This window comes from Nerophis ophidion, linkage group LG18 (assembly GCF_033978795.1).
Source record: "Nerophis ophidion isolate RoL-2023_Sa linkage group LG18, RoL_Noph_v1.0, whole genome shotgun sequence".
Taxonomy (NCBI): Eukaryota; Metazoa; Chordata; class Actinopteri; order Syngnathiformes; family Syngnathidae; genus Nerophis; species Nerophis ophidion.
Genome location: NC_084628.1, coordinates 6,221,465 through 6,248,521, shown reverse-complemented (window position 1 = coordinate 6,248,521; position 27,057 = coordinate 6,221,465). Strand labels below are relative to the sequence as shown.

Here is a 27,057-nt window from a genome sequence, read left to right as displayed (position 1 = left end):
ATAATGACCCAGTGGGACGTCGGTGACAATGATGACTATGAGAACATGATACTGTGATACTGATGATACTGATGACTATGAGAACATGATATTGTGAAAGTTCAATCCATAATGGATCCAACACAGTCGCGAGAGTCCAGTCCAAAGCGGATCCAACACAGCAGCGAGAGTCCCGTTCACAGCGGAGCCAGCAGGAAACCATCCCAAGCGGAGGCGGATCAGCATCGCAGAGATGTCCCCAGCCGATACACAGGCGAGCAGTACATGGCCACCGGATCGGACCGGACTCCTTCCACAAAGGAGAGTGGGACATAGAAGAAAAAGAAAAGAAACGGCAGATCAACTGGTCTAAAAAGGGAGTCTATTTAAAGGCTAGAGTATACAAATGAGTTTTAAGGTGAGACTTAAATGCTTCTACTGAGGTGGCATCTCGAACTGTTACCGGGAGGGCATTCCAGAGTACTGGAGCCCGAACGGAAAACGCTCTATAGCCCGCAGACTTTTTTTGGGCTTTGGGGATCACTAATAAGCCGGAGTCCTTTGAACGCACCCTTGCTCCTGATGGGTGCTGGTTGGCGCCTTGCATGGCAGCTCCCTCCATCAGTGTGTGAATGGGTAAATGTGGAAGTAGTGTCAAAGCGCTTTGAGTACCTTGAAGGTAGAAAAGCGCTATACAAATACAACCCATTTATTTATTTGTTATTTGAATAGAATAGAATAGAATGTACTTTATTGATCCCTGGGGGAAATTCAGCACCACAGTTCGCTCACAATAAACAATGATAATAATAAATGAATATAATATATTATATATAATATATGAATAATATAAATATATTCTACATGTATTTTACATATGCATTATAGTCTGATGGCTGTCGGTATGAAGGACCTCCTGTGTCGTTCCGTGTTGCATTTTGGGAGCGTGAGCCTTCCACTGAACGTGCTCATTCTCTCCGCAAGGTCCAAGTGTAGTGGGTGGGAGGTGTTGTCCATAATGGCTAAGACAGGGGTCGGGAACCTTTTTGGCTGAGAGAGCCAAGAAGCCAAATATTTTAAAATGTATTTCTGTAAGAGCCATATAATGTGTTTTTTTAACACTGAACACAACTAAACGCGTGCATTTTTAAGTAAGACCAATATTTCTATTCTTTGTATTAACATTGTTATTATGAAGCTAACTGTGGAGGGGTCGTGGGCTGCGGGCCTGCAGCGAAGCGGGGTGTTGCCAGGACCGGCCTCGAAATCAGCCACAGGTGTGTAGATGGGCCCACCTGGGCCTTGATATCTAATAACATGTCGCTCTGTTATACTGTAAGCATCAGCCAGGAGGGGAGACGGGGTTGGAGCTGGAGCCAGAGCGCGAGCGAGAACGAAAGAGAAAAATACAATTGCTGGAAAACAACTGAGTGTTGCGATCCGTGACTCGGATCTTCAAATATTATTGTTTATTTTTCCCTCTTTGTTCTCATTCTACGTCTGATCCGTTTATTTCCCGTTTAGTCCATCACCATGGTTACTTATTAGTTTCAGCTGTTACTCCCGGTTCCTGCACACCTGTTCACTGCTAATTACCTTCCCTTTATAAGCCAGCCTCTTCTGTTTATTCTTTCTGGGACTCTAATTTGCTCACATGCAACAAGTAACGTCAGGTATGTTTTTCCGGCTAGCTCATTAGCGAAGCCACTTTGTTGTCATCTTTAGCTCACATGCTAATCATCTTTGTTTTCATTTTTTTGTGCCATCGTGCCAAATCTTAGTTCTTTATATTTCCTAGCTTTCACGCTAGCGGCTTTTGTTTCCCTTTTTATTAGCTCCAGTGTTTTTGTTCAGAGCTCCCTTTTTGTTGATAAATTTGTTAGATCTTACCTTTGTTGTGTTCTTCGTTTGACGCATCCTCGAGGGAATCGAACCCGGTACCACGATGCCGAACCGGCGTTACACTGAGAGACTTATTGAAAAATAAAACAATATAGTAATCCTGAAACAGGCTCTCATGTCAGTGCTTGGTGGTCTGAAGAACCCCCAGGAGGGCGAGACCCACACTAACCAATAATAAATAAATAACTTCTTACCATTAACGCAACTTCTTAAACATAAAAAAAGCATGAGAATGTTTTATATATTGAACGTTATTTTCAACACTGTGATTAATAGTGGAATTACCTTCCTATTTGGCACTCTGCATCAAGGGTTGGAATTGGGGGTTGAATCACCAAAAATTATTCTTGGGCGCGGCCACCACTGCCGCTCACTGCTCCCCTCACCTCCCAGGGGGTGATCAAGGGTGATGGGTCAAATGCAGAGAATAATTACGCCACATCTAGTATGTGTGTGACAATCATTGGTACTTTAACTTTTTAAAGCACATTTATTATAATGGTTGTCCACACATTTTTTAGTACATTTAAAAATAAATATAATACTTGTTTTATTATTGTTATTATAGTTTATTATTTCCGCGCCTAGACAGGACAGAATTTCTAGGCGCAGTCAAGGCGTTGAGGGGTTCCGGTTTGGTGGCCGCAGGATTAGGTGTCTGCTTTTTGCAGATGATGTGGTCCTGATGGCTTCATCTGACCGGGATCTTCAGCTCTCACTGGATCGGTTCGCAGCCGAGTGTGAAGCGACCGGAATGAGAATCAGCACCTCCAAGTCCGAGTCCATGGTTCTCTCCCGGAAAAGGGTGGAATGCCATCTCCGGGTTGGGGAGGAGACCCTGCCCCAAGTGGAGGAGTTCAAGTACCTAGGAGTCTTGTTCACGAGTGAGGGAAGAGTGGATCGTGAGATCGACAGGCGGATCGGTGCGGCGTCTTCAGTAATGCGGACGTTGTACCGATCCGTTGTGGTGAAGAAGGAGCTGAGCCGGAAGGCAAAGCTCTCAATTTACCGATCGATCTACGTTCCCATCCTCACCTATGACCAAAAAGACAAGATCACGGGTACAAGCGGCCGAAATGAGTTTCCTCCGCCGGGTGGCGGGGCTCTCCCTTAGAGATAGGGTGAGGAGCTCTGCCATCCGGGAGGAACTCAAAGTAAAGCCGCTGCTCCTTCACATGGAGAGGAGCCAGATGAGGTGGTTCGGGCATCTGGTCAGGATGCCACCCGAACGCCTCCCTAGGGAGGTGTTTAGGGCATGTCCAACCGGTAGGAGGCCACGGGGAAGACCCAGGACACGTTGGGAAGACTATGTCTCCCGGCTGGCCTGGGAACGCCTCGGGATCCCCCGGGAAGAGCTAGACGAAGTGGCTGGGGAGAGGGAAGTCTGGGTTTCCCTGCTTAGGCTGTTGCCCCCGCGACCCAACCTCGGATAAGCGGAAGAAGATGGATGGATGGATGGTTTATTATTTTATTATTTTTAGTAATATTTTTATTCAATATTTTAAAAACATTTTTATCAAGTTTTTTCATTTTTTTTGTTTATTTTATTTATTTATTTTTTTATTACTTTATTTTCCTATGATACCGTACTTTGATTTATTTTGTACATTTTTCCATTGTGTCTATTATTTGTCCACTTTCATTTTTGAAGTGGCTCTGTGACTATTTAAGTGCATCACTTCCTGTAAAAAAAAAAATTGCACACTGGGGCGGCATAGCTCGGTTGGTAGAGTGGCCGTGCCAGCAACCCGATGGTTCCAGGTTCGATCCCCGCTTCCGCCATCCTAGTCACTGCCGTTGTGTCCTTGGGCAAGACACTTTACCCACCTGCTCCCAGTGCCACCCACACTGGTTTGAATGTAACTTAGATATTGGGTTTCACTATGTAAAAGTGCTTTGACTCACTAGAGAAAAGCGCTATATAATTATAATTCCCTTCACTTCAATGACAAAGACCTTGTCGAAACCGGTCTGTTTGGTAGCGCCTGTGCAGTTTATATTAAATTCATAAGAAGGACGTGTGTTGCTGGCCTTGCTTTTTCTTTAAAGGGGAACATTATCACCAGACTTATGTAAGCGTCAATATATACCTTGATGTTGCAGAAAAAAGACCGTATGTAATTTTAACCGCTTTCCGAACTCTAAAAGGGTGAATTTGGCGATTTAAACGCCTTTCAATTGTTCGCCTGTCGGAGCAATGACCTTTCACCCGTGACATCACATCGTGAAGCGATTCGCCATTTTCTCAAACACTTTTCTCACACCATGTCAAATCAGATGTGTTATTTTCCGTTTGTTAGACTGTTTTCCCGTACCTTGGAGACTTCATGCCTCGTTGGTGTGTTGTCGGAGGGTGTAACAACACCAACAGGGAGGGATTCAAGTTGCAACGGTGGTCAAAAGATGCGAAAGTCCCTCGTTTGTTTGGTACACTTTACCGACGACAGCTATGCTACGACAGAGATGGCAAGAATGTGGATATCCTGCGACGCTCAAAGCAGATGCATTTCCAACGATAAAGTCTACGAAATCACAAAGATCAATCAATCAATAAATTCGTTATTTATATAGCCCCAAATCACAAATGTCTCAAAGGACTGCACAAATCATTACGACTACAACATCCTCGGAAGAACCCACAAAAGGGCAAGGAAAACTCACACCCAGTGGGCAGGGAGAATTCACATCCAGTGGGACGCCAGTGACAATGCTGACTATGAGAAACCTTGGAGAGGACCTCAGATGTGGGCAACCCCCCCCCCCCCCCCCCCCCCCCCTCTAGGGGACCGAAAGCAATGGATGTCGAGCGGGTCTAACATGATACTGTGAAAGTTCAATCCATAGTGGCTCCAACACAGCCGCGAGAGTTCAGTTCAAGCGGATCCAAGACAGCAGCCAGAGTCCCATCCACAGGAAACCATCTCAAGCGGAGGCGGATCAGCAGCGTAGAGATGTCCCCAACCGATACAGGCGAGCGGTCCATCCTGGGTCCCGACGAGCGGTCCATCCTGGGTCTCGACTCTGGACAGCCAGTACTTCATCCATGGTCATCGGACCGGACCCCCTCAAGAAGCGGCAGATCAACTGGTCTAAAAAGGAGGTCTATTTAAAGGCTAGAGTATACAGATGAGTTTTAAGGTGAGACTTAAATGCTTCTACTGAGGTAGCATCTCGAACTGTTACCGGGAGGGCATTCCAGAGTGCTGGAGCCCGAACGGAAAACGCTCCATAGCCCGCAGACTTTTTTTGGGCTCTAGGAATCACTAATAAGCCGGAGTCTTTTGAACGCAGATTTCTTGCCGGGACATATGGTACAATACAATCGGCAAGATAGGATGGAGCTAGACCGTGTAGTATTTTATACGTAAGTAGTAAAACCTTAAAGTCACATCTTAAGTGCACAGGAAGCCAGTGCAGGTGAGCCAGTACAGGCGTAATGTGATCAAACTTTCTTGTTCTTGTCAAAAGTCTAGCAGCCGCATTTTGTACCAACTGTAATCTTTTAATGCTAGACATGGGGAGACCCGAAAATAATACGTTACAGTAATCGAGACGAGACGTAACAAACGCATGGATAATGATCTCGGCGTCTTTAGTGGACAGAATGGAGCGAATGTTAGCGATATTACGGAGATGAAAGAAGGCCGTTTTAGTAACGCTTTTAATGTGTGACTCAAAGATTAGTTTTGTTAATGTTATTGACCTATGTGGAGTGTGCTAATCAGACATATTTGGTCACGGCATGACTGCAAGCTAATCGATGCTAACATGCTATTTAGGCTACCTGTATGTACATATTGCATCATTATGCCTCATTTGTAGCTATATTTGCATCCAGCCTTTGCCTCCACCCACATTTAATGCCAAACAAACACACACCAATCGTTGGTTAGAAGGCGATCGCCGAATTCGTCCGCGCTTCCTCCCTTGCCGCGGTCTGTCGTGATATGGCTCAACAGTTTCTGTTTCTTCTTTAATTTCGTTTTCGGTACCTGCCTCCGAACTCCAACCATCCGTTTCAATACATGCCTAATCTGTTGAATCGCTTACGGCGCTGAAATCCGAGTCTGAATCCGAGCTAAAATCGCTCTACCTTTCTGTGCTATCCGCCACGTTTGTTTCTGTGTGGTCACGCTGTGACGTCACAGGATGATGGACGGGTGGATATAACGACGGAACTTTAAAGCCGTTTTTCGGGATATTGCGTGACGGGTAAAATTTTGAGAAAAACTTTGAAAAATAAAATAAGCCACTGGGAACGGATTTTTATTGGTTTTGACCCTTCAGAAATTGTGATAATGTTCCCCTTTAACTCCACTTTTTGCCGTGCACCTCTTGATTTTTGTTTTATTACGTTTTTTTGGAAAGTTCGTGTTTTGCCCGTATTTTGTAGCACAGATCAAACAAAGCAAAAACGAACCAGCAGACGATAGTAATATGTCATGTGAGATAATGACAAACGGAAGATGATGGACACTTTATTCGGCACAAATTAATTTCAGAGATCCAATACCAAAGCTTTGTTAATGACTTCATAAAGACCCACTCTTTTTTTTTTCCATCTTAGTGGATATGATTATAGAGATGTACCTAATATTATGGCAGTATGAGTACATTACGTACTGTGTGATGCAATATTGCAAACATGTCAGCTGGATTTATCTTGAAGCAAATTAGACTGTAACTAATTTCCTCACACCAGGAAGGCGTTGTCTAGTGTAGATCATGGGTGTCAAACTCTGGCCCGCGGGCCAAATCTGGCCTCCTGATTTTCCCGGGAGACTCCCAAAGTTCAGTGCCCCTCCCGAAAATCTCCCGGGACAACCATTCTCCCGAATTTCTCCCCGGACAACAATATTGGAGTCGTTCTCCACAACCTGTCGTCACGTCCGCTTTTCGTCTATACATACAGCGTGCCGGCCAAGTCACATAGTAAATGCCGCTTGTACACACACACACACACACACAAAAGTGAATGCAGGGCATATTTGATCAACAGCCATACAGGTCACACTGAGAGTGGTCGTATAAACAACTTTAACATCGTTACAAATATGCGCCACACTGTGAACCCTGACCAAACAAAAATGACACACAATTCGGGAGAACAGAACAAATACCCGGAATCCCTTGCAGCACTAACTCTTCCGGGACGCTACAATATCCACCCCCGGTACCACCAAACCCCAACCACCACATTGTTATTTTATTTTCAAATTTATTAGCTAGTGGAAAAGGTTAATGTTGATATTTACTTCAGAAGGCTGCAAATACAAAAGAGGCATTACATTTTTTTTATTTAAATGTTTTTATTTGAATACGGTGTTAGCTTTCACTGTTATGCTGATGACACCCAACTCTACATGCCCCTAAAGCTGACCAACATGCCGGATTGTAGTCAGCTGGAGGCGTGTCTTAATGAAATTAAACAATGGATGTCCGCTAACTTTTTGCAACTCAACGCCAAAAAAACGGAAATGCTGATTATCGGTCCTGCTAGACACCGACCTCTATTTAATAATACAACTCTAACATTTGACAACCAAACAATTAAACAAGGCGACACGGTAAAGAATCTGGGTGTTATCTTCGACCCAACTCTCTCCTTTGAGTCACACATTAAAAGCGTTACTAAAACGGCCTTCTTTCATCTCCGTAATATCGCTAAAATTCGCTCCATTCTGTCCACTAAAGACGCCGAGGTCATTATCCATGCGTTTGTTACGTCTCGTCTCGATTACTGTAACGTATTATTTTCGGGTCTCCCCATGTCTAACATTAAAAGATTACAGTTGGTACAAAATGCGGCTGCTAGACTTTTGACAAGAACAAGAAAGTTTGATCACATTACGCCTGTACTGTATATACCTTTATATACATATATACATACATATATACCTGTACTGGCTCACCTGCACTGGCTTCCTGTGCACTTAAGATGTGACTTTAAGGTTTTACTACTTACGTATAAAATACTACACGGTCTAGCTCCATCCTATCTTGCCGATTGTATTGTACCATATGTCCCGGCAAGAAATCTGCGTTCAAAGGCCTCCGGCTTATTAGTGATTCCCAAAGCCCAAAAAAAGTCTGCGGGCTATAGAGCTTTTTCATTTCGGGCTCCAGTACTCTGGAATGCCCTCCCGGTAACAGTTCGAGATGCCACCTCAGTAGAAGCATTTAAGTCTCACCTTAAAACTCATTTGTATACTCTAGCCTTTAAATAGACTCCCTTTTTAGACCAGTTGATCTGCCGTTTCTTTTCTTTTTCTTCTATGTCCCACTCTCCCTTGTGGAGGGGGTCCGGTCCGATCCGGTGGCCATGTACTGCTTGCCTGTGTATCGGCTGGGGACATCTCTGCGCTGCTGATCCGCCTCCGCTTGGGATGGTTTCCTGCTGGCTCCGCTGTGAACGGGACTCTCGCTGCTGTGTTGGATCCGCTTTGGACTGGACTCTCGCGACTGTGTTGGATCCATTATGGATTGAACTTTCACAGTATCATGTTAGACATCCATTGCTTTCCTCCTCTCCAAGGTTCTCATAGTCATCATTGTCACCGACGTCCCACTGGGTGTGAGTTTTCCTTGCCCTTATGTGGGCCTACCGAGGATGTCGTAGTGGTTTGTGCAGCCCTTTGAGACACTAGTGATTTAGAGCTATATAAGTAAACATTGATTGATTGATTGATTTCTGTGATGTTTTTTCGTTTGTTTTTTGAAAGTAGATTTTACACTATTAGGTTGTATAAGCGTTGTTAAAGCAAATCAGTGTAGCAAACTGAACAATAATTAACATTTTCATCATTCACTTTCTCTTGCTACTTCAAGGCTTGAATGTTTGATTCATTCCTTATTGTTATTTTACTTTCAAATTTATTATTAGCCTGTGGAAAAATGTTATTTTGATATTTACCTCAGAAGGCTGCAAATAGAAAAGAGGCATTCAATTTGTATTTAAATTATATTTGATATGCCATTGATATTTTTTTATTATTTTTATTATTTGTTACTCGATTTTATATAAAGTTATATAAGCCTTGCTTGTTCAATATTCAATGCAAAACTCGTTTGGGTCCCTATTAAAAGGTAAATTTGTTCAACCTTGCCCGCGGCTTTGTTCAGTTTTAGATTTTGGCCCTCTCTGTATTTGAGTTTGACACCCCTGGTGTAGATCTAAACGCTGCTCGATACATCTCCATAATTGACAATGTCTTTGACAATCTTCTAAAAGGTTATTGTTGTCATACTACCAAGCGAGCCACTCCCAGGCCCTCTTATCTTAGACTTAGACTTGGACAAACTTTAATGATCCACACGGGAAATTGTTCTTGTACAATATTAAGGGAAAGTGTTTAACAAAGACAATTCAGTAAACTTTCTGTTTACTTTGCAAGCAGTTCAGTTCTACAAACCCCGTTTCCATATAAATTGGGAAAGTGTGTTGGATGTAAATATAAACGGACTACAATGATTTGCAAATAATTTCCAACCCATATTCAGTTGAATATGCTACAAAGACAACATATTTGATGTTCAAACTGATAAACATTTTTTTTTTTTAAATAATCATTAACTTTAGAATTTGATGCCAGCAACACGTGACAAAGAAGTTGGGAAAGGTGGCAATAAATACTGATAAAGTTGAGGAATGCTCATCAAACACTTATGTGGAATATCCCACAGGTGTGCAGGCTAATTGGGAACAGGTGGGTGCCATGATTGGGTATAAAAACAGCTTCCCAAAAAATGCTCATTTTTTCACAAGAAAGGATGGGGCGAGGTACACCCCTTTGTCCACGACTGCGTGAGCAAATAGTCAAACAGTTTAAGAAGAACGTTTCTCAAAGTGCGATTGCAAGAAATTTAGGGATTTCAACATCTACGCTCCATAATATCATCAAAAGGTTCAGCGAATCTGGAGAAATCTCTCCACGTAAGCGGCATGGCCGGAAACCAATATTGAATGACCGTAACCTTCGATCCCTCAGACGGCACTGTATCAAAAACCGACATCAATCTCTAAAGGATATCACCACATAGGCTCAGGAACACTTCAGAAAACCACTGTCAGTAAATACAGTTTGTCGCTACATCTGTAAGTGCAAGTTAAAGCCCTTCCATGCAAAGCAAAAACCATTTATCAACAACATCCACAAACATATAATTCACATAGTGCGGTATTTTACTTTTTTATCTCTTTTTTTCCACCAAAAATGCTTTGCTCTGATTAAGGGGCACTTGAATTAAAAAAAATGTTCACAGGGGGTACATCACTGAAAAAAGGTTGAGAACCACTGCTCTAAGGCAGGGGTGCCCACACTTTTTCTGCAGGCGAGCTACTTTTCAATTGACCAACTCGAGGGGATCTACCTCATTTATATATATCATTTATATTTATTTATTTATGAAAGAGACATTTTTGTAAACAAGTTAAATGTGTTTAATGATAATACAAGCATGTGTAACACATATAGATGTCTTTCTTTCACAAAGACAAGAATATAAGTTGGTGTATTACCTGATTCTGATGACTTGCATTGATTGGAATCAGACAGTAATGATGATAACGCCCACATTTTCAAATGGAGGAGAAAAAAAGTTGTCCTTTCTGTACAATACCACATGAAAGTGGTTGGTTTTTGGCATCTAATTCATCCAGCTTCCATACACTTTACAAGAAAAACATTGGCGGCAAATTCCGTAGCTTGCTTGATTGACATTCACGGCACCCGAGGGTCTTGTGAGATGACGCTGGCTGCTGCCAGTTCATTATTATGAAAAAATGACAGAGAGGAAGGCGAGAAACACTTTTTATTTCAACAGACTTTCGCGCCGTCCCTTCCGTCAAAACTCTAAAGGCCGACTGCACATTTCCTACCTTCACAATAAAAGCCCTGCTTCATGCTGCCTGCGCTAACAAAATAAGAGTCTCGGAAAGCTGGCGTGCACAAGTGATGTGCACGCCAGCTTTCTGAGGGACCGCTTGTGCACGCCAGTTTTCCGAGACTCTGTATTTAGTTAGCGTAGGCAGCATGAAGCAGGGCTTTTATTGTGAAGATAGGAAATGTGCAGTCGGCCTTTAGAGTTTTGACGGAAGGTACGGCGCGAGAGTCTGTTGAAATAAAAAGTGTTTCTCGCCTTCCTCTCGGTCATATTTTCATAATAATGATCTTGCAGCAGCCAGCGTCATCTCACAAGACCCTCCGGTACCGTGAATGTCATTTAAGTGACGTCTTGGTGAAGATTGATGATCACTAATTTTTAGGTCTATTTTTTTTAAAAGCCTGGCTGGAGATCGACTGACACACCCCCCGCGGTAGACTGGTAGCTCGCGATCGACGTAATGGGCACCCCTGCTGTATAGTAATGAATCCAATAAACATTTGATTTGATCTTCTTTCATCTCTATAATATCGCTAAAATTCGCTCCATTCTGTCCACTAAAGACGCTGAGATCATTATCCATGCGTTTGGGAATAAGGGAATAAGCGGTAAAAAAATGGATGGAGTTTGACCCGGCAGTAGTTCAAGGCAGGCGCATACTATATGCCCTGCGGCATTTCAAAGAAACACGGTTAACTTTACAATCTAAAAGTCTCAATCAATCAATCAATGGATGGATTCAAAGTAAAAGGAAGTGTAATCTATATTTTCAATGACTCATTCCAAGTAAAAGGAAGCGTTAATAGACGGTCGTTGAAAGAACGCTGACGTCACACGCCCCTTTCGTGACGTAATGGGCGGGGTCACGGAACGGTTCACAGTTAAAACCGAACTCACTCACTCACGCGAGCCCTCGTGCTTACACTCTCCGTCGGAACTCTACCGGAACGACTTTTATTTGTATTTATTTTTTTAAAATCAACAATGGCCGACAAGTTAGAGGAAGTCAGGACGTCCAACGGGGAGGACCCCTTAGCCCACGGCCCGTCCCACGCTCGCCGCAGCAACCAGGAGCCTCTTTCCCGCCGCGTGAAGCGAATAGTGGCGGCCAATTTGCTGGTCATTCTCACCGTGGTCGGCGTCATCATCGGCGTCTTCATCGGGCTCGGCGTGCGCAACGTGGCGCTGACCCGCACCCAGGTCATCTACATCGGCTTCCCCGGCGAGCTGCTCATCCGCCTGCTGAAGATGATCATCATCCCCCTGGTGGTGTGCAGTCTAGTGTCCGGGGCGGCCAGCATCGACCCCAAAGCCCTGGGGAAGTTAGGCGGGTGGGCGATGCTCTTCTTCCTGGTCACCACGCTCGTTGCCTCGACCATCGGGGTCGTGATGGCCTTCATCATCAACCCGGGCTCGGTGGCGATGACCAAGCCCACGCTGGCCGACGCGGACGACAGCGTGCCGGAGTCCAAAGAGGTCATAGACTCCTTTTTAGATCTGATCCGGTGAGTCTTTGAATATTAATTCCTTTTATCCACGCGTCGTAGTGAAAAGAAGCCACATGGCACAACAAAGCGTCCTTGAAGTCGCTTGTAGACGCAATTATAACAGCAGTTGCATCATCATCTCATGTTACCTGCGGAGCTAAATTAACCACCTGGGAGAGAGAGAGAGGTGTCATTGGACACAAGTCGTCTTTACGTTTAATATGTTGAAATAAACCACATAAGTCCCTTTTTTTTTTTACACACGTGGTGCGTAAAAAATGATGAAACCTCACAGCCCAGTTTCCTAAAAAACAACAACCATGAACACACCTTTGCTGACGTCAGAACAGGAACTGAGGTGCCTTGTTGTTGTTGTAAGCACAGTACCAATGGGCGCAATTAGCAAATGTAATGTCAAATCAAAAATCAATCATTATCAATCAATCAATGTTTACTTATATAGCCCTAAATCACTAGTGTCTCAAAGGGCTGCACAAACCACTACGACATCCTCTGTAGGCCCACATAAGGGCAAGGAAAACTCACACCCAGTGGGACGTCGGTGACAATGATGACTATGAGAACCTTGGAGAGGAGGAAAGCAATGGATGTCGAGCGGGTCTAACATGATACTGTGAAAGTTCAATCCATAATGGATCCAACACAGTCGCGAGAGTCCAGTCCAAAGCGGATCCAACACAGTAGCGAGGGTCCCGTTCACAGTGGAGCCAGCAGGAAACCATCCCAAGCGGAGGCGGATCAGCAGCGCAGAGATGTCCCCAGCCGATACACAGGCAAGCAGTACATGGCCACCGGATCGGACCGGACCCCCTCCACAAGGGAGAGTGGGACATAGAAGAAAAAGAAAAGAAACGGCAGATCAACTGGTCTAAAAAGGGAGTCTATTTAAAGGCTAGAGTATACAAATGAGTTTTAAGGTGAGACTTAAATGCTTCTACTGAGGTGGCATCTCGAACTGTTACCGGGAGGGCATTCCAGAGTACTGGAGCCCGAACGGAAAACGCTCTATAGCCCGCAGACTTTTTTTGGGCTTTGGGAATCACTAATAAGCCGGAGTCCTTAGAACGCAGATTTCTTGCCGGGACATATGGTACAATACAATCGGCAAGATAGGATGGAGCTAGACCGTGTAGTATTTTATACGTAAGTAGTAAAACCTTAAAGTCACATCTTAAGTGCACAGGAAGCCAGTGCAGGTGAGCCAGTACAGGTGTAATGTGATCAAACTTTCTTGTTCTTGTCAAAAGTCTAGCAGCCGCATTTTGTACCAACTGTAATCTTTTAATGCTAGACATGGGGAGACCCGAAAATAATACGTTACAGTAATCGAGACGAGATGTAACAAATGCATGGATAATGATCTCAGCGTCTTTAGTGGACAGAATGGAGCGAATTTTAGCGATATTATAGAGATGAAAGAAGATCAAATCAAATGTTTATTGGATTCATTACTATACAGCAGGGGTGCCCATTACGTCGATCGCGAGCTACCAGTCGAACGCGGGGGGTGTGTCAGTCGATCTCCAGCCAGGCTTTTAAAAAAAATAGACCTAAAAATTAGTGATCATCAATCTTCACCAAGACGTCACTTAAATGACATTCACGGTACCGGAGGGTCTTGTGAGATGACGCTGGCTGCTGCAAGATCATTATTATGAAAATATGACCGAGAGGAAGGCGAGAAACACTTTTTATTTCAACAGACTCTCGCGCCGTACCTTCCGTCAAAACTCTAAAGGCCGACTGCACATTTCCTATCTTCACAATAAAAGCCCTGCTTCATGCTGCCTGCGCTAACTAAATACAGAGTCTCGGAAAACAGGCGTGCACAAGCGATCCCTCAGAAAGCTGGCGTGCACATCACTTGTGCACGCCAGCTTTCCGAGACTCCTATTTTGGCATTAAGCGGGGCTTTTATTGTGAAGATAGGAAATGTGCAGTCAGCCTTTAGAGTTTTGACGGAAGGGACGGCGCGAAAGTCTGTTGAAATAAAAAGTGTTTCTCGCCTTCCTCTCTGTCATTTTTTCATAATAATGAACTGGCAGCAGCCAGCGTCATCTCACAAGACCCTCGGGTGCCGTGAATGTCAATCAAGCAAGCTACGGAATTTTCCGCCAATGTTTTTCTTGTAAAGTGTATGGAAGCTGGATGAATTAGATGCCAAAAACCAACCACTTTCATGTGGTATTGTACAGAAAGGACAACTTTTTTTCTCCTCCATTTGAAAATGTGGGCGTTATCATCATTACTGTCTGATTCCAATCAATGCAAGTCATCAGAATCAGGTAATACACCAACTTATATTCTTGTCTTCGTGAAAGAAAGACATCTATATGTGTTACACATGCTTGTATTATCATTAAACACATTTAACTTGTTTACAAAAATGTCTCTTTCATAAATAAATAAATATAAATGATATATATAAATGAGGTAGATCCCCTCGAGTTGGTCAATTGAAAAGTAGCTCGCCTGCAGAAAAAGTGTGGGCACCCCTGCTATACAGTGTACATCCACGACTAAACTACAACTTGGTTTACTATTTCTAAAATATAATAATGTAGGGTCAACTTAAAATAGGCCACCCGGCCTGAATCCACACTTCCCTCGCCAAACACCTTCGATTCACAACCCTCACGCTTGGATAAATAGGCCTTGAGGCCATCTACGCAGTGTTGGGAGACTGTTTTGCCGTAAGATCGCGTCCAAATTTGCAAAGTGCACGAGATAGGTGACATGCTTACGCGTTTTTGGAAATCTTCGACATCGTGTCATCCGGACCAAAAGAAAAGTGAACCATCCAGACTGTTATTGACGCAAAGTTCAAAAGCCAGCATCTGTGATGGTATGGGGGTGCATTAGTGCCCAAGGCATGGGTAACTTACACATCTGTGAAGGCACCATTAATGCTGAAAGGTACATACAGGTTTTGGAACAACATATGTTCCCATTTAAGCGCTGTCTTTTTCAGCAAGACAATGCCAAGTCACATTCAGCACGTGTTACAACAGCGTGGCTTCGTAAAAAAAAAAGAGTGTGGGTACTTTCCTGGCCCGCCTGCAATCCAGACCTGTCTCATATCGAAAATGTGTGGCGTATTATGAAGCGTAAAATACGACAGCGGAGACCCCAGACTGTTGAACGACTGAAGCTCTACATAAAACAAGAATGGGAAAGAATTCCACTTTCAAAGCTTCAACAATTAGTTTCCTCAGTTCCCAAACGTTTATTGAGTGTTTTTAAAAGAAAAGGTGATGTAACACAGTGGTGAACATGCCCTTTCCCAACTACTTTGACACATGTTGCAGCCATGAAACTCTAAGTCAATTATTATTTGCAAAAAAAAAAAAAGTTTGAGTTTGAACATCAAATATGTTGTCTTTGTAGTGCATTCAACTGAATATGGGTTGAAAAGGATTTGCAAATCATTGTATTCTGTTTATATTTACATCTAAAACAATTTCCCAACAATATGGAAACGGGGTTTGTATATACTATGATGATTAACCTGTGTGATGACTGTATTATGCTGATAGTATATATTTGTATCGTGAATTGATTAACGTGGACCCCGACTTAAACAAGTTGAAAAACTTGTTCCCATTTAGATTGAGACTTTTATTAGTAGATTGTACAGTACATATTCCGTACAATTGACCACTAAATGGTAAAACCCGAATAAGTTTTTCAACTTGTTTAAGTCGGGTCCACATTTAGTGGTCAATAGTATGGAATATTTACTGTACTGTGCAATCTACTAATAAAAGTTTCAACCAATCAATCAAAGAAGTGCTGATATCAACCAAACGTCGACTAAACTACTGACCACAACTTGGTTTACTATTTCTAAAATATAATAATGTAGGGTTACCCGGAACTTAAAATAGGCCACCCGGCCTAAATCCACACTTCCCTCGCCAAACACCTTCGTTTCCCAACCCTCACGCTTGGATAAATAGGCCTTGATGCCATCTACGCAGTGTTGGGAGACTGTTTTGCCGTTAGATCGTGTCCAAATTTGCAAAGTGCACGAGATTAATGAAATGCTTACAACATTGTTAAAGGGGAACATTATCACAATTTCAAAAGGGTTAAAAACAATAAAAATCAGTTCCCAGTGGCTTGTTTTCTTTTTTGAAGTTTTTTTCAAAGTTTTACACCTCCCGGAATATCCCTAAAAAAAGCTTTAAAGTTCTTGATTTTCGCTATTTGCGATGCGACTGTCCATTTCCCTGTGACGTCATACGGTGCTGCCAATGTAAACAACATGGTGGTTACCACAGCAAGATATAGCGACATTAGCTCGGATTCAGACTCGGATTTCAGCAGTTTAAGCGATTCAACAGATTACGCATGTATTGAAACAAATGGTCGGAGTATGGAGGCAGATAGCGAAAACGAAATTGAAGAAGAAACTGAAGCTATTGAGCGAATAGCTATTGACGCTATTCGGCCATAGCCTGGGTGTACCTAATAAAGGGGCCCATAGCATGGCTGCCTTATTAGCATCGCCGGTAAAATGTGCGGACCAAACGATCAGGACTTTCGCATCTTGTGACACTGGAGCAACTTAAATCCGTCGATTGGTAAGTGTTTGTTTCGCGTTAAATTTGGGTATCTGCTAGCGTAAATAGCATGTTAGCATCGGTTAGCATAGCATGTTAGTATCGATTAGCTGGCAGTCATGCTGCGACCAAATATGTCTGATTAACACATAAGTCAACAACATCAACAAAACTCACCTTTGTGATTTCGTTGACTTAATCGTTGCAAATGCATCTGCAGGTTATCCATACATCTCTGTGCCATGTCTGTCTTAGCATCGCCGGTAAAATGTGCAGACACTCTGGCACATTCAATGGGGGTCTGGCGGAAGATTTCTTGCCAGTGGTGCAACTTGAATCCCTCCCTGTTAGTGTTGTTACACCCTCCGACAACACACCGACGAGGCATGATGTCTCCAAGGTTCCAAAAAATAGTCGAAAAAACTGAAAAATAACAGAGCTGAGACCCGGTGTTTGTAATGTGAAAATGAAAATGGCGGGTGTGTTACCTCGGTGACGTCACGTTCTGACGTCTTGGCTACAAGACCGATAAACTTAAAAACGCGTTTAATTCGCCAAAATTCACCCATTTAGAGTTCGGAAATCGGTTAAAAAAATAAATACATGGTCTTGTTTCTGCAACATCAAGGTATATATTGACGCTTGCATAGGTTTGGTGATAATGTTCCCCTTTAAAATCCTCCATTAAAGGCCCACTGAAATGAGATTTTCTTATTCAAACGGAGATAGCAGGTCCATTCTATGTGTCGTACTTGATCGTTTCGCGATATTGCCATATTTTTGCTGAAAGGTCGCTAATAAAAAAGCCTTGCCTGTACCGGAGGTAGCAGAAGATGTGCGCGTGACGTCACGGGTTGTGGAGCTCCTCACATCTTCACATTGTTTACAATCAACAACAAAATTAAAGAAACAAACACAACAAAAAACAGGCCAGAACAAGTGAGAGCGATTCAGATGTTATTAGACACATTTACTAGGATAATTCTGGAAAATCCCATATCTGCTATTGTGTTGCTAGTGTTTTAGTGAGATTAAATAGTACCTGAAATCGGAGGGGTGTGGCCACAGGTGTGTTGACGCCAGAGTCTCTGAAGGAAGTCACGCAGCTGCATGGACGGCGCAAGCTTCGCTGATCTCCGGTAACAGGCGACTTTATACCACAACCTTCTCACCGAAAACTGCCGGTAGACATGTAGTAGGGATCCTTTTCCGCGACCCGACCAGTAGGCCTTTAACTTGAATTTGTTCAAGCAAAGGAAACTATAACCCGCTACCTCAGAATCAATCAATCAGTCAATGTTTATTTATACAGCCCTAAATCACAAATGTCTCAAAGGGCTGCACAAATCACAACGACATCCTCTGTAGATGCCACATAAGGGCAAGGAAAAACTCACCCCAGTGGGACGTCGACAATGATGACTATGAGAAACCTTGGAGAGGACACATGTGGGCAACCCCCCTAGGGGGACAGAAAGCAATGGATGTCGAGCGGATCTAACATGATATTGTGAAAGTCCAACCCATAGTGGATCTAACATAAACGGGAGAATCCAGACCAAAGTGGATCCAATACAGTAGCGAGAGTCCCGTCCAAAGTGGAGCCAGCAGGAAACCATCCCAAGCGGAGGCGGATCAGCAGCGCAGAGATGTCCCCAACCGAGGCGAGCGGTCCATCCTGGGTCCCGACTCTGGACAGCCAGTACTTCATCCACAAGGGAGGGGGGGACATAAGAGAAAAAGAAAAGAAACAGCAGATCAACTGGTCTAAAAAGGGGGTCTATTTAAAGGCTACAAATAAGTTTTAAGATGAAACTTAAAAGGCCTACTGAAATGAGATTTTCTTATTCAAACGGGGATAGCAGGTCCCTTCTATGTGTCATACTTGATTATTTTTGCTGAAAGGATTTAGTAGAGAACATCGACGATAAAGTTCGCAACTTTTGGTCGCTAATAAAAAAGCCTTGCCTGTACCGGAAGTAGCAGACGATGTGTGTGTGACGTCACGGGTTGTGGAGCTCCTCACATCCTCACATTGTTTACAATCATGGCCACCAGCAGCGAGAGCGATTCAGACCGAAAAAGCGACAATTTCCCCATGAATTTGAGCGAAGATGAAAGATTCGTGGAGGAGGATATTGATAGTGAAGGACTAGAAAAAAAAACAGGCGAGGGCAAGTGAGAGCGATTCAGGTGTTTTTAGACACATTTTCTAAGATAATCCTGGAAAATCCCTTATCTGCCTATTGTGTTGCTAGTGTTTTAGTGAGATTAAATTGTACCTGAAGGTCGAAGGAGTGTGGCCACGGGTGTCTTGACGCTAGAGTCATGGACGGAGCAAGGTCCGCTGATCCGCGGTAAGAGGCGACTTAATACAACAATTTTCTCACCGAAAACTTCCGGTAGACATGTAGTTGGGATCCATGTTCGCTTGACCGCTCTGATCCATAGTAAAGCTTCACCTCCGGAAATTTAAAACAAGGAAACACCGACTGTGTTTGTGTGGCTAAAGGCTAAAATCTTCCCACCTCCATCTTTCTACTTTGACTTCTCCATTATTAATTGAACAAATTGCAAAAGATTCAGCAACACAGATGTCCAGAATACTGTGGAATTATGCGATTAAAGCGGACTACTTATAGCGTGGATCGGGCTGGAAAATAATGTCCGCTACAACCCGAGACGTCAAACGCACGCGTCATCATACCGCGACGTTTTCAACACGACACTTCGCGGGAAATTTTAAATTGCAATTTAGTAAACTGAAAAGCTGAAAGCTAAAAAAAATAAATAAAAAAAGCTGCTGATCCGCCTCCGCTTGGGATGGTTTCCTGTTGGCTCCACTATGAACGGGACTCTCGCGGTTGTGTTAGATCGACTATGGATTGAACTTTCACAGTATCATGTTAGACCCACTCGACATTGATTGCTTTCGGTCCCCTAGTTAGGGGGGGTTGCCCACATATGCGGTCCTTTCCAAGGTTTCTCATAGTCACTGTCACCGACGTCTCATTTGGTGTGGGTTTTCCTTGCCCTTATGTGGGCTCTACCGAGGATGTCCTTGTGGTTTGTGTTGTGGTTTGTGCAGCCCTCTGAGACACTAGTGATTTAGGGCTATATAAATAAACATTGATTGATTGATTGATTGATTGATTGAAAAGGCCGTATTGGCATGTGTTGCACTGTTAAGATTTAATCATTGATATTTAAACCATCAGACTGCGTGGTCGGTAGTAGTGGGTTTCAGTAGGCCAAAAACCACCTGGGGGTGAGAGGGGGTCATTGGACACAAGTCGTCTCTAAGTTTAATATGTTGAAATAAACCACATAAGTCCCTTTTTTACACACATGGTGGGTAAAAATGATGAAACATTACTACATGCATGTTTGCACAGCCCAGTTTCCTAAAAACCAACAACCATGAACACACCCTTGCTGACGTCAGAACAGGAACTAAGGTGCCTTGTTGTTAAAAGCCTCCATTAACAAAGCCGTGTTTAACTTGAATTTGTTCATATGTGCAAAGCAAACAATAACCCGCTACCTAAGAATGTACAACAATTCCTCCCAACAAAAAAAAATATATATAATCTTAAGAGACCGATGTAATCTAAAACATTTGTACGCCCGTACAACGCTTAAGACTAGAAATTGATTGATTGAGACTTGTATTAATAGATTGCACAGAACTGTACATATTCCGTACTATTGACCACTAAATGGTAACACCCGAATACGTTTTTCAGCCTATTTAAGTCTGGGTCCACGTCAATCAATACTCTATATTCTGATATTGTCCAACTCTTAATCACCGATTCCGATATCAACTGATATATACAGTCGTGGAATTAACACATTATTATGCCTAATTTTGTTGTGATGCCCCGCTGGCTGCATCAATATAATCCACTTCAAGAAACTCTTCAAATTTAGTGTCCAAATAACGCCCAAATTAAGTCTTGGTTAGTTTGAATATGTTCCCTTTGTGTCAAAACAACTCCAACATTAAGTCTTTGTTACTTAGAATATGTTCCCCTTTTGTCCAAATAACTCCAGAATGAAGTCTTTGTTACTTAGAATATGTTCCCCTTTTGTCCAAATAACTCCAACATTAAGTCTTTGTTAGTTAGAATATGTTCCCCTAGTGTCCAAATAACTCCGGAATGAAGTATTTGTTACTTAGAATATGTTCCCCCACTGTCCAACTAACTCCAAAATGGAGTTTTTGTTACTTAGAATATGTTCCCCTCGTGTCCAAACAACTCCAACATTAAGTTTTGTTAGTTAGAATATGTTCCCATTTTGTCCAAATAACTCCAAAATGAAGTCTGTGTTACTTAAAATATGTTCCTCTAGTGTCCAAACGACTCCAACATTAAGTCTTTGTTAGTTAGGATATGTTCCCCTACTGTCCAACTAACTCCAAAATGGAGTTTTTGTTACTTAGATTATGTTCCCCTCGTGTCCAAACAACTCCAACATTAAGTCTTGTTAGTTAGAATATGTTCCCATTTTGTCCAAATAACTCCAAAATGAAGTCTGTGTTACTTAAAATATGTTCCTCTAGTGTCCAAACGACTCCAACATTAAGTCTTTGTTAGTTAGGATATGTTCCCCTACTGTCCAAAGAACTCCAAAATGGAGTCTTTGTTACTTAGAATATGTTCCCCTCGTGTCCAAATAACTCCAACATTAAGTTTTGTTCATTAGAATATGTTCCCCTTTTGTCCAAATAACTCCAACATTAAGTCTTTGTTACATAGAATATTTTCCCCTTGTGTCCAAATAACTAAAAAATGAAGTCTGTTAACATATGTTCCTCTAGTGTCCAAATAAGTCCAGAATGAAGTCTTTGTTACTTAGAATATGTTCCTCTAGTGTCCAAACAACTCCAACATTAAGTCTTTGTTAGTTAGAATATGTTCCCCTAGTGTCCAAATAACTCCGGAATGAAGTATTTGTTACTTAGAATATGTTCCCCTACTGTCCAAACAACTCCAACATTAAGTTTTGTTACATAGAATATGTTCCCATTTTGTCCAAATAACTCAAAAATGAAGTGTGTTACTTAAAATATGTTCCTCTAGTGTCCAAATAAGTCCAGAATTAAGTCTTTGTTACTTAGAATATGTTCCTCTAGTGTCCAAACAACTCCAACATTAAGTCTTTGTTAGTTAGAATATGTTCCCCTAGTGTCCAAATAACTCCGGAATGAAGTATTTGTTACTTAGAATATGTTCCCCTACTGTCCAACTAACTCCAAAATGGAGTTTTTGTTACTTAGAATATGTTCCCCTCGTGTCCAAACAACTCCAACATTAAGTTTTGTTACATAGAATATGTTCCCATTTTGTCCAAATAACTCAAAAATGAAGTCTGTGTTACTTAAAATATGTTCCTCTAGTGTCCAAATAAGTCCAGAATTAAGTCTTTGTTACTTAAAATATGTTCCTCTAGTGTCCAAACAACTCCAACATTAAGTCTTTGTTAGTTAGAATATGTTCCCCTACTGTCCAAAGAACTCCAAAATGGAGTCTTTGTTACTTAGAATATGTTCGCCTCGTGTCCAAATAACTCCAACATTAAGTTTTGTTAGTTAGAATATGTTCTCCTTTGTCCAAATAACTCCAAATTTAAGTCTTTGTTACATAGAATATGTTCTCCTTTGTCCAAATAACTCCAAATTTAAGTCTTTGTTACATAGAATATGTTCCCGTTGTGTCCAAATAACTCAAAAATAAAGTCTATGTTACTTAGAATATGTTCCTCTAGTGTCCAAATAACTCCAACATTAAGTCTTTGTTAGTTAGGATATATTCCCCTACTGTCCAAATAACTCTGGAATGGAGTCTTTGTTACTTAGAATATGTTCCCCTACTGTCCAACTAACTCCAAAATGGAGTTTTTGTTACTTAGAATATGTTCCCCTCGTGTCCAAACAACTCCAACATTAAGTTTTGTTACATAGAATATGTTCCCATTTTGTCCAAATAACTCAAAAATGAAGTCTGTGTTACTTAAAATATGTTCCTCTAGTGTCCAAATAAGTCCAGAATTAAGTCTTTGTTCCTAAAATATGTTCCTCTAGTGTCCAAACAACTCCAACATTAAGTCTTTGTTAGTTAGAATATGTTCCTCTACTGTCCAAAGAACTCCAAAATGGAGTCTTTGTTACTTAGAATATGTTCCCCTCGTGTCCAAATAACTCCAACATTAAGTTTTGTTCGTTAGAATATGTTCCCCTTTTGTCCAAATAACTCCAAAATTAAGTCTTTGTTACATAGAATATTTTCCCGTTGTGTCCAAATAACTAAAAAATGAAGTCTGTTACTTAACATATGTTCCTCTAGTGTCCAAATAAGTCCAGAATGAAGTCTTTGTTACTTAGAATATGTTCCTCTAGTGTCCAAATAACTCCGGAATGAAGTCTTTGTTTCTTGGAATATGTTCCCCTACTGTCCAACTATCTCCAAAATGGAGTTTTTGTTACTTAGGATATGTTCCCCCTCGTGTCCAAACTCCAACATTAAGTTTTGTTAGTTAGAATATGTTCCCATTCTGTCCAAATAACTCAAAAATGAAGTCTGTGTTACTTAAAATATGTTCCTCTAGTGTCCAAACAACTCCAACATTAAGTCTTTGTTAGTTAGAATATGTTCCCCTAGTGTCCAAATAACTCCGGAATGAAGTCTTTGTTACTTGGAATATGTTCCCCTACTGTCCAACTAACTCCAAAATGGAGTTTTTGTTACTTAGGATATGTTCCCCTCGTGTCCAAATAACTCCAACATTAAGTTTTGTTAGTTAAAATATGTTCCCCTTTTGTCCAAATAACTCCAAAATTAAGTCTTTGTTACATAGAATATTTTCCCGTTGTGTCCAAATAACTAAAAAAATGAAGTCTGTTACTTAACATATGTTCCTCTGGTGTCCAAATAAGTCCAGAATGAAGTCTTTGTTACTTAGAATATGTTCCTCTAGTGTCCAAACAACTCCAACATTAAGTCTTTGTTAGTTAGAATATGTTTCCCTACTGTCCAAATAACTCCGGAATGAAGTCTTTGTTACTTAGAATATGTTCCCCTAGTGTCCAACTAACTCCAAAATGGAGTTTTTGTTACTTAGAATATGTTCCCCCTCGTGTCCAAACAACTCCAACATTAAGTTTTGTTAGTTAGAATATGTTCCCATTTTGTCCAAATAACTCAAAAATGAAGTCTGTGTTACTTAAAATATGTTCCTCTAGTGTCCAAATAAGTCCAGAATTAAGTCTTTGTTACTTAGAATATGTTCCCCTTCGTGTCCAAACTCCAACAATAAGTTTTGTTAGTTAGAATATGTTCCCCTTTTGTCAAAATAACTCCAAAATTAAGTCTTTGTTACATAGAATATGTTCCCCTACTGTCCAACTAACTCCAAAATGGAGTTTTTGTTACTTAGGATATGTTCCCCTCGTGTCCAAATAACTCCAACATTAAGTTTTGTTAGTTAAAATATGTTCCCCTTTTGTCCAAATAACTCCAAAATTAAGTCTTTGTTACATAGAATATTTTCCCGTTGTGTCCAAATAACTAAAAAAATGAAGTCTGTTACTTAACATATGTTCCTCTGGTGTCCAAATAAGTCCAGAATGAAGTCTTTGTTACTTAGAATATGTTCCTCTAGTGTCCAAACAACTCCAACATTAAGTCTTTGTTAGTTAGAATATGTTTCCCTACTGTCCAAATAACTCCGGAATGAAGTCTTTGTTACTTAGAATATGTTCCCCTAGTGTCCAACTATCTCCAAAATGGAGTTTTTGTTACTTAGGATATGTTCCCCCTCGTGTCCAAACTCCAACATTAAGTTTTGTTAGTTAGAATATGTTCCCATTCTGTCCAAATAACTCAAAAATGAAGTCTGTGTTACTTAAAATATGTTCCTCTAGTGTCCAAACAACTCCAACATTAAGTCTTTGTTAGTTAGAATATGTTCCCCTAGTGTCCAAATAACTCCGGAATGAAGTCTTTGTTACTTGGAATATGTTCCCCTACTGTCCAACTAACTCCAAAATGGAGTTTTTGTTACTTAGGATATGTTCCCCTCGTGTCCAAATAACTCCAACATTAAGTTTTGTTAGTTAAAATATGTTCCCCTTTTGTCCAAATAACTCCAAAATTAAGTCTTTGTTACATAGAATATTTTCCCGTTGTGTCCAAATAACTAAAAAAATGAAGTCTGTTACTTAACATATGTTCCTCTGGTGTCCAAATAAGTCCAGAATGAAGTCTTTGTTACTTAGAATATGTTCCTCTAGTGTCCAAACAACTCCAACATTAAGTCTTTGTTAGAATATGTTTCCCTACTGTCCAAATAACTCCGGAATGAAGTCTTTGTTACTTAGAATATGTTCCCCTAGTGTCCAACTAACTCCAAAATGGAGTTTTTGTTACTTAGAATATGTTCCCCCTCGTGTCCAAACAACTCCAACATTAAGTTTTGTTAGTTAGAATATGTTCCCATTTTGTCCAAATAACTCAAAAATGAAGTCTGTGTTACTTAAAATATGTTCCTCTAGTGTCCAAATAAGTCCAGAATTAAGTCTTTGTTACTTAGAATATGTTCCCCTTCGTGTCCAAACTCCAACAATAAGTTTTGTTAGTTAGAATATGTTCCCCTTTTGTCAAAATAACTCCAAAATTAAGTCTTTGTTACATAGAATATGTTCCCCTACTGTCCAACTAACTCCAAAATGGAGTTTTTGTTACTTAGGATATGTTCCCCTCGTGTCCAAATAACTCCAACATTAAGTTTTGTTAGTTAAAATATGTTCCCCTTTTGTCCAAATAACTCCAAAATTAAGTCTTTGTTACATAGAATATTTTCCCGTTGTGTCCAAATAACTAAAAAAATGAAGTCTGTTACTTAACATATGTTCCTCTGGTGTCCAAATAAGTCCAGAATGAAGTCTTTGTTACTTAGAATATGTTCCTCTAGTGTCCAAACAACTCCAACATTAAGTCTTTGTTAGAATATGTTTCCCTACTGTCCAAATAACTCCGGAATGAAGTCTTTGTTACTTAGAATATGTTCCCCTAGTGTCCAACTAACTCCAAAATGGAGTTTTTGTTACTTAGAATATGTTCCCCCTCGTGTCCAAACAACTCCAACATTAAGTTTTGTTAGTTAGAATATGTTCCCATTTTGTCCAAATAACTCAAAAATGAAGTCTGTGTTACTTAAAATATGTTCCTCTAGTGTCCAAATAAGTCCAGAATTAAGTCTTTGTTACTTAGAATATGTTCCCCTTCGTGTCCAAACTCCAACAATAAGTTTTGTTAGTTAGAATATGTTCCCCTTTTGTCAAAATAACTCCAAAATTAAGTCTTTGTTACATAGAATATGTTCCCCTACTGTCCAACTAACTCCAAAATGGAGTTTTTGTTACTTAGGATATGTTCCCCTCGTGTCCAAATAACTCCAACATTAAGTTTTGTTAGTTAAAATATGTTCCCCTTTTGTCCAAATAACTCCAAAATTAAGTCTTTGTTACATAGAATATTTTCCCGTTGTGTCCAAATAACTAAAAAAATGAAGTCTGTTACTTAACATATGTTCCTCTGGTGTCCAAATAAGTCCAGAATGAAGTCTTTGTTACTTAGAATATGTTCCTCTAGTGTCCAAACAACTCCAACATTAAGTCTTTGTTAGTTAGAATATGTTTCCCTACTGTCCAAATAACTCCGGAATGAAGTCTTTGTTACTTAGAATATGTTCCCCTAGTGTCCAACTATCTCCAAAATGGAGTTTTTGTTACTTAGGATATGTTCCCCCTCGTGTCCAAACTCCAACATTAAGTTTTGTTAGTTAGAATATGTTCCCATTCTGTCCAAATAACTCAAAAATGAAGTCTGTGTTACTTAAAATATGTTCCTCTAGTGTCCAAACAACTCCAACATTAAGTCTTTGTTAGTTAGAATATGTTCCCCTAGTGTCCAAATAACTCCGGAATGAAGTCTTTGTTACTTGGAATATGTTCCCCTACTGTCCAACTAACTCCAAAATGGAGTTTTTGTTACTTAGGATATGTTCCCCTCGTGTCCAAATAACTCCAACATTAAGTTTTGTTAGTTAAAATATGTTCCCCTTTTGTCCAAATAACTCCAAAATTAAGTCTTTGTTACATAGAATATTTTCCCGTTGTGTCCAAATAACTAAAAAAATGAAGTCTGTTACTTAAC

The 27,057-nt window shown here is 41.0% G+C and overlaps 1 protein-coding gene across 3 annotated transcripts in view; it reads left to right on the top strand.

The window, feature by feature from the left end:
• The window catches only part of slc1a5 (solute carrier family 1 member 5), a 98,295-nt gene that overhangs the window by 34,625 nt on the left and 36,613 nt on the right, over positions 1 to 27,057 (top strand). The window contains exon 1 of one of the 3 annotated variants that reach the window (XM_061878619.1): positions 11,644 to 12,269. The exons of 1 other annotated variant lie outside the window; for it this stretch is intronic. In XM_061878619.1, coding sequence (XP_061734603.1) covers positions 11,749 to 12,269 — 521 coding nt within the window. In that variant the 5' untranslated portion in view covers positions 11,644 to 11,748. Of the gene's footprint in view, positions 1 to 11,643; positions 12,270 to 27,057 lie in introns of those variants that run through there. One more of the 3 variants, XM_061878617.1, reaches the window with a different exon arrangement.